General features: G+C 40.7%; 1 protein-coding gene across 1 annotated transcript; it reads right to left on the reverse strand.

The window, feature by feature from the left end:
• Positions 1–107: 107 nt before the first annotated feature.
• LOC133125989 (prostaglandin E2 receptor EP4 subtype-like) lies at positions 108–1,401 on the reverse strand. Its single transcript, XM_061237753.1, has 2 exons — positions 667–1,401; positions 108–443 (listed from the first exon to the last, which is right to left on the reverse strand). Exons 1-2 carry the CDS (start codon positions 1,399–1,401, stop codon positions 108–110), a joined length of 1,071 nt encoding a protein of 356 aa, XP_061093737.1.
• Positions 1,402–9,308: the final 7,907 nt, after the last annotated feature.

The raw sequence follows: 9,308 nt of genomic DNA on the forward strand, positions 1-9,308 counted from the left end.
TTATTTTATACATTACATTCACATATTTGCGCTTGCACGTCTTATCTTTGGGAGCAATGATAGGAGACCTCTATGGCAATGGCGTACAATGGAATCAATTACTGAGCCTATTCCTTTTCCTCCACATGCGAAATTGCACCAGTAGTGGATGGCGTGTCATCCAAGTAAACACGACCCAACAGCTCGGTGGAAAGAACTAATGGAGTAGCGCAGTTTTTCTCCATCAGATATTGCGCGGTCGGCCGTGGCCCCGCCGGCAAGATGGACTTTGCCCGGCCGCGCATAACCCGCTTGGAGAGGCTCAGCACTTTATGGAAGACCGTTCGTCTCAGGAGGATGTACACCCATGGGTCGAGGATGGGGTTGACGGACGCGAAGCGAATCGCCTGAAGATCTGCGTCCCAGTCATTTACCAACCACCTCTGATTGACGAATATGCGAACCTGTAACGGAGACTTAAATCAGTTAACCCTGTAATGTGTGTTTAGCATGCTGTTAACTGAACGTTCTAATGCTGACGTAACACATGCTACGGGTATAACGTGGGGCTGTGATCTGTCGGCGTTACACGAGGCATTGACCATAGTTTTATGTGCATACCCTTTACATTTTGGGTTTAATAAATGCAGCTGCTCTGACTACAAAGTGAATAAAAAGCGCCCTTACCACCAGCGGGGTTGAACAAACTAAAACCACCAGAGATGTGACGATCAGCAGCAACATCATCTGAATTTCCACGCCGGACGAGCGCTCCCGCCAGTGCTTCTTGATGCTCGCTCTTGGGACAAGTTTTCCAATCCTCTGACGCATGACCAGCAGTGTCCAACACAGAGCCACATTGCATGCTATTGTTACTAAAATCAAGAGGGAACTAATACCAGCGTATAAGAACGAATAGAAAACATGTAGTGGAATCCGCGACCTCCAGTCAATAAAGCACCAGGTGTAGGGTGGTTGACGTATACTCCTACTGAACCCCAAAAGAGGGAGACAACAAAAGAGAACATTGCCCGCGTAAATGGCAAATAAGCACCAACGTGCCACATGCTGATCAACGGCCCATCTTTTATACGTGTACGGATGGCTTATAGCTAGGTAGCGCTCAGCAGACATGGTGCAGATGATGCTCAGACCTGCCACTCCAAAGAAGAGAAGAAGAAATGAATGGAACTCGCAAAGAGCTTCGGGCCAGGGACTTTGGAGAACGGTCGCTATGGTTATTGGACTGGCAAGACAAGTTCCTAGTAGGTCTGTAACAGCCAAGCCGCACACCAGGGTATAGAAGGCGGACTCCTTCCGCTCTCGCTTAGTTCTGGAAAGCACTGCTATGGCGGTGACATTCCCCACGACCCCAACCGCGAACATTAGCACCGGGATGGCCAGGACGGCTTCCAGTGCCATTTTTTCCCCATTTGAATCTGATGTCGTATACTGATTGTCGCCCATTTCGCGCATTCCAGCACTTATTAAATGTCTTTTCATTCAAGTTTCATTTGAGGATAGTACATTAACGGTTGATTCATTTTAATTCCGTTTCGGTTGCTGTGCTGCGTCGTACTGCAGATCCATAATTCCATGAACGCTTTTTCAGTCCTTACACATGGGCCACCGGGAAGAACAATCTGGTACCCACGGCTACGAGAGAGCGGGGTTTTACGCATGCTGAAATATAACCTACTGCTGGCAGTTTGTGGGAACCCGCCCCTTTGGTTTGCCTTTCCACATTTGGAATGTAAATATATTACATTACAAGTCCCAGACACGTAGCGCAACATTACCGATTTTAGGACTGTAGTTTCTGTTTTGTTGGAACATGTTGGAGCACTCTTAAATAAAGCGTTTTCTATTGTGTTTTATGACAAAAAGAAAAAAACCCAAAAGTCAATTAAATGAATAACACTTATTTTAGTAGCCTTTTCCCCGCGTAAATACGTCTGTCAATGGGCATTTTTGCACAGATGGAATGTATCACTGGCAGTCTTTTAAAGCGTAATGCTGCCAGGTTACGCAATTGCAGATTTAGCAGTAGTCTGCCCTTCTCACTGACACAGGCACTTCGAAGAGAAATGTTTATTGTGCATGCAGTTGTTAAAATTAGCTTCGCCAACGGATACAGTTCCATTAAAATATAATCTTTTTTTGCATAAATGTAATATTATCTATTAATATTAGGCTATTGTGCTGGTGCACAATACAAAATACATAGACTAGGTTACCTATCATTCCTGAAAGAAAAAAATAATGGTAGATTATGAAAATTCTTACGAAATGTTAGTCATTTACAGCTTACTTCAGAAGAAGTAAGCGCAAACTGAAGACGCACCTCTTCAAGCAGCACCTCTCCCCATCCCTCCCTACCTCCCTGTGAACCTTAATTGTTGTCTCTGTGACTTGCTTTGTGTATCGGTATTTTTAGTTGACTAGGTAAGCAGTGTTTGGATAGTTAACTTCGGTCACAAAGATTGGCCCTCGTCCTTATCTTTGTTGTACAGGCAGCAGTTGAAATTGTACTTCCCTCTAGGGTCTTTCAGCGAACTTATCCCTGGTTATGGGTGTGCACTTTGTTGTACGTCGCTCTGGATAAGAGCGTCTGCCAAATGCCAATAATGTAATGTAATGTAAAGTAAAGAAAAGCTATTCGTTTAGCAAGGCAATCAATAAAAAGTTTTAGGATTTAGAAAAAATGAAAACAAATGAAAGTTACTACAAAGCTTTACAATAACTACTCGAAGATCAAAGAAGACCAAGGAATGCTGGACAATCCACAGTCACCTGACCTCAACCCCATTGAATATTTATGGTGGCACTTGAACACTAACAATGATGTTGCATTCAGTAACATCACAAGATGCTCTTTGGAACATTCTCAAGTAAAGCTGGGATAACGTGAATCATCAGGTCCATGCCAGGTTGAGTGCATATTACCATTAAAGCAAAAGGTGGACATACCAAATACTAAGAAATTCTGAAATGAATGCAATTTCTGAATGTTTAATATTTACCCAAACAATTCACACAATTACCTAAATGTTTTATACATTTAAAGAATAGATCAGTTGCATTCTCCAATTTGTTTACTGTCTTATGATAGAACAGGGCAAATTCTGGTTATTCCAGATTTCCTTATCTCAAAGCAGAATTATGTTCAGAAGGCCAATGTGTCAAAGTATTTTCGATTTTGTGGTTTAAGCAGAACTAATCTTAAGCACATGGTTCATTAATAAATTAAGATTTGTGTCAGTTAATATTGGCAATAATTAAGAGGGTGGGAAAACGCATGTCCCCCTTTGTCCTCAGGGAACTGAAGGCAGCCCAGTCTGGGGAGAAAGATATCTCAAAATTCACAGGAAATGTAGAAATGGTAGGGTCTTCTGCAGTGAGTCACAAGTTGCTGTCCATGTGGGAAAGCCTGATCTCAAACAAATCATGTCAGAGGATCAAAAACTCTGTCAGTGTGTTAAATACGCACAATGCAGCTGGCTGCAGTCAATTTGACAGTTTGGGGCTAAAGAGGTTAAAATTGTGTATTTTGCTTTGAAAATGGCTTTATTTTTTTAAAAGTTTTAATGTCCTGCGCAAACAATCAAACATTTAGGTTTTCCTTAGTTCATCTCGTTGATAAATTCGACCATTTATTTGTCACAGTCAACAAACCGACGGGATTAGCATCATACATATGAAAATATGCGCATGGCGACTTAGGGGAACGGGTCAGAGCTTAAAACAGCTGCGATATGGTTCCTCTCTCATGGGTCATGCAGGGGAAATAAGACAGCATGTTCTCATGTTAGTTTTGGAAGTGAACTTGGCTCCGCAAGCACTTTGCAGGACATGGGAATGCCAATGTGAGGACCCATGATTGAAGTCCCAACCTCCACTTGGTATTATTCATTTCTTACATGGTCTGGGTGCAGTGTGTGTGGCTGTGTATGAGCATGTATGTGTGTGTGTGTGTGTGTCCGCACACATGTGTGCCTATGAATGAGTGTGTGTGTGTGTGTGCACGTATGTGTGTGTGTGTGTGTGTGTGGCTGTGTATGAGTGTACGTGTGTGTGCGCGCACGTGTGTGGCTGTGTATGAGCATGTGTGCACACGTGTGTGTATGTGTGTGTGTGTGTGCGCGTGTGGCTGTGTATGAGTGAGTGTGTGCGCACGTGTGTGTGGCTGTGTATGAGTGTCTGTGTGCACGTATGAGTGTGTGTGTGTGTGGCTGTGTATGTGTGTGTATGTGCACATGTGTGTGGCTGCATATGAGTGTGTGTGCACACGTGTGTGTGGCTGTGTATGAGTGTCTGTGTGCACATATGAGCGTGTGTGTGTGGCTGTGTATGTGTGTGTATGTGCACATGTGTGTGGCTGCATATGAGTGTGTGTGCACACATGTGTGTGTGTATGTGTGTGTGCATTTGTGTGTGTACATGAGTGTATGTGTGTGGCTATGTATATGAGTGTGTGCGCGTGCGTGCATGCATGTGTGTGTGTGGCTGTGGCTTTGTATGAGAGTGTGTGTGTGGGTGTGTATATGTGAGTGTGGAACATGGAAAACGCACTTAGTCACTGGGTTTCCCTGCAGGAGTAAATGCCATGTCTCATTGACAGATTTCCCAGTTTTGCCATTGCTGTATATGCAGTTGCAGCTTCCTTAACCTTTCACATGTGTGTTGTTTAAACAACAGTAAGTACTAGAGAGTGCACTGAACACCTGGTCCAAGGAACATATTCTGTACAAATAAATGAATAGCAGTGCCCTACAAGTATAATTATCGAATAAATGTATTCCAACACGCATCAATCATATTTAAGATTTTTCACATACTGGGCTCATTTCTATGCCCGCTGTGTTGTATGTTTTCACCTGAATGAGCTACATTAAAGACTTAAAACACCTTTTGCTCTGCTATTCATAAAACAGTTCGGCTTTGACAGACCTTTTCACTTACTGCTGCGTACGCTATCATGACGTCATGCGGTAGTTCACCCCTTGAGGCCTCAAAATGGAGGTGGCCGGCAACTTCGTACACTCACTGTTTACGCAACGCGTTCCCTCCCTCTGCGCTCAGATTAAACACAGACATCTGTACATGGTCCTGCAAAGGAAAAAAGTAGCAAGCCACCAACACAGACAGTACATTTCTCCCTCCTGTGTACATACAGTAACAAACTTGGTTAACAGGACGGCCCAAGTCTGTTTATACTCCTGCCTTCTGGTAAGGATGTGCCCATTAACGTAAGCGCAGTCCTGCCCTGCAAAGTAAAACACAGGGCACATCTCTTCAGATATCACTGCTTTATGGGCTTTTGTCACACTGTAAATACAGTGCCTCTCTTCCGTACTGTACGGCTTGTTACAGCAAGTCTTCCACAATTACTCACGCAGCACAGAAGGCAGACTCTGTGGTGACTGAGTGAGTTCAATCCATTTTAGGACTCCTTTGAGTCCTGTTGATCTGGCTGGGACAGACATGGAAAGATGTTAGAAGTCAGTCTGTGCTTTCTAATGGAGTGATGAGCTGTCGTTCTGAAGCGTGCGTGAACTTTGTGAACAGGCATTGCTCAAAAATGCTGTGTAACATTCCCTTAAGAAATAGACATTAGCTAAGCAGGAAAGTTTGGTTAATTAAAAAATGATAATTAATTAAAAAAAATACATAAATAGAAAAAAAAGTTAATGTAAATGAAAAAATATGAAAAATAACAAAAAAATGAAAAATATGAAAAATGTGGAGTGAGCTCCATAATGTTTGAAACATTTTTTTACTATATTTGACTCCACAATTTTAGATTTGTAATAAAAAAATTCACATGTGGTTTAAGTGCATTTACAGCTTTTATTTAAGGGAATCTTTGCCCTATCTATATTTTTACTTAGGTTTCAATATGTAGAAAGTACAGCACTTTTTATATGTTCCGAACAGGCAAGCCTATATCTCTCACTGTTTTCTTCTTATTTCACAGCCTTAATAATGGCTTCCTTGGCTTTCATTGGCACAACTCTGGTCCTCATGCTGACAAATGTCAATAACAGACTCCAGAGGCGCTGAAAGGCCTAGAATCAGGGATAGGGATAGTCTCTGAAAGCTCTCTGATACCTGTACTATGGAAGTGATTGAACACATCTGACTAACCAGAAACCATTTATAAATTCCCATTTCTTGAATAATATGCAGCTGCAGTGTATTTTAAAGTGGGCATATAGTATTCTTCCTCATATTGTGTTCTTACCAGTCAGCAATAATAATAAATCAACACATATATTTGCATATTTATCAAGATAAATTCCTCCTTCCTGTAAATAATATGTATACACAGTCAAAGAGTATGTTAACATAAGTCATGCTGCAGTGATATTTCGAAGAGGAATTTGAAGAGGAAACCAAACTAACTCCATGCCACATTTCAGCTATGAGCGTTTGAAATAAATAAAAGTATTGTTTTGCTTTTGCCTCCTGGGACTAATCCAATCCCGCCACTGCTCTCTTGTGTCCACGTCTTTTGCCAGAGGAATGTTTTGACTTTAGTTCTGGGAAGCTCCGGTTCTCAGCGCGAGGCACTCAGCGTTAACGTCATTGGCTGAGGTTTGCTGTCCTGTGATGCTTCCCGCACTTCACGGACCTCCCTCAGTCAAACTCTCTGAGTAAGAGTGATGTGTCAGCGCGTTATAGACCCCCCTCCCATTTTAGCGCATCGCATAATGTGTATGCGTCACTGCTATAGACTCTGTCAAACACGTTATGAAATGCGCACTGCAAGACATAGTAGGGGTTCTGACCAGAATGCTGACTGGGAAATCCATATGATGTGGGAACTGTGTAAGCACAGTCAGTTTAATGGTATACATTAACTGAATGAGTTAATGACCTCCCCGCCTGTTATACAATGGCCACAGATATTAAGTACAAACCCAAAGGGCAGTAAAATAAGAGACTTTTTGGTTTTCTCTATTGTAATTGTTCTGAAGATGTTTTCTGTTTTCACAGGCTATCTTGTACTGACTGCAGGCTAATTTAATATTAAAAATATTCTAAATTAAGACGTAATCCTAATTTCCTGGTAGCATTCATGTCAGGAAAATAAAATAATCCTGTACCTTATGTATACTCACATATTTCTATTGAAGTTGAACTTCATAAAGAAAACCTCCAACATGATAGTAAATTAACCGTTGCTTTTATAACATTAGACATGTTTTAGTTATGTGGTGTAATGAATAAACCTTTAGCCGGAGATCCATGAAACTGTACAACTGGTGATGACAACTGGAGCTCTCTATCAAACTAAGCAATGGTAACAGTTATTATATATAGAGATTTTTTAATCATGGACTTATCCTTCTCTCCACAAAATGTCTGTTTCTAGGGCAGTGTCCAATGTTTTGATGTTCACGGAAGGATGGGATAAAATATTGTATTTCATAGCCAATATGAAAAAGTAGTGTACTATATGAACTTTAATCACACTTCAAGTATCCAAAAGTATAAAACAACAAACTGCAAGCATAGTTCTGCATATTATTTCTAATACTATACACTGTATAAATACAATTTATTTATACTATCCGTGGGAAACTTGCTGATTCATTGTTTAAGACCATTGGCAATTTTACTATTGACGTAATTTTTTCTCTCATTTTGAGGGGATTTCTTTAAAGCTTGATGAAAACTCTACCAAAGCTCTTTTTCCTGGTACCCCTAGAAGCAGCAAATCTGCAAGGATTTGTCTCAAATCTGTTCAATTACTTGCCTCCAGTCAGATATTTGCCCTGTTAAACATTCTAGGTCACTTTGAAATAAATGCAAATGGCAGCTATTGGCATAGAAGAAGTACAGATGATACTTTCATTATTTTATCAGGAAAGTATTTTTCCAGTTGCATTTAGTTCAACAATTTACTGTTAAATTTACTGTTACATTATTTTTAACTAGGAGTAAGCAGTGTAGTGTAGGCATTTTGAAATCATGGGATGTATGAAATGTACACTCACCGAGCACTTTATTAGGAACAATTTATCTTTATTACACCTACTTATTCATGCAATAATCACACGCACTAGTCTCTAGAGTTTGCAAAGAATGGTGAAAAAAAACGCCTTGTGAATGAGAGATGTCAGAGGAGAAAGGCCAGACTGGTCAAATGCATATGACCACGCATATCAACAGTGGTATGCAGAAGAACATCTCTGAACACACAAAGTGTATATGATACAGCAGTAGAAGTCTAAAAAAAAAAGTCCTAATAAAGTGCTCACTGAGTATATCAATACAAATATTTGGTGGTATGAAGGCCCAACTGGTTTGAACCCACTATAGTTTCGAGTTAGGCTCCTCTGTTGAAGTTTATCACCAGTATTGTTACATTAATGCTAATTCTGGATTGAATGGCATTTTTATTGGAACCCAAGTTGATTGCAAAATTTAAGTAGCTCCCAGTGGCGTCTGATTGTACTGCTGGCTGTGATGGAACGCTTTCTTTCCAGATGATTCGGCGCACGACGAGAAGCACTGCTCGGATAATGAATATAACCTGGAGATTGAAGTTCCTGCAATATGAGGAGCAGTGACCTCCAGTCACTAGACTCTCAAAAACAGTAATTTCACATCACTGGTATGCTAGCAACGCACATACCCCAACACTTTCCAAGTGATATGAAGTATTCAGGCACAAGTCATTCATTTTTGTTATTCCATACGTTCAGACTGATATTAATTTACTCTGACCAAGAGACTTCAAGGCCAAGAGAATAAGGCTAGTTCCACACACAGCCCAAGATACCAATGAACTGGAACACACAGGGATTTGCGTAGGAAAAGCAATTCAACTACTCCTACATTCCCAGGAAAGCAAGGCTATGTTCAGATCTTCAATTTTATAAGCCCCGAATCAACGTCAGCGAAACCCCAGGAGATAAAGTGCCATGGAAAAGGAATCTACAGTCATGTGAAAAAATTAGGACACCCTGTTAAATATTCAGTTATTCATTAAGAAATGATCACATATCGATGTCTAATCTTGTTTTTATTTATCTCTGGAAAAGAAAGTGATTTAATTGCAGGTAAACAACAAAAATTAACCTTGTTTTACTCATTAAACAAAAGACATCAACATAAATGCATATTCTAACTGAAGAAAAAAAAGTTAGGACACCCTACCCCAGTGTTTTTCAACCTTGGGGTCGCGACCCCAAGTGGGGTCCCACGGAATTCAAATGGGGTCACCTGAAATGTGTAGTAATTGATAAAAACATTTTTTTAATTTTTATTTTTATCAAGCCTTGTAGCTTACCTAACTGTACATGTATTTCCTGATCAGG

The sequence above is a fragment of the Conger conger genome, chromosome 4 (assembly GCF_963514075.1).
Source record: "Conger conger chromosome 4, fConCon1.1, whole genome shotgun sequence".
NCBI lineage: Eukaryota > Metazoa > Chordata > Actinopteri > Anguilliformes > Congridae > Conger > Conger conger.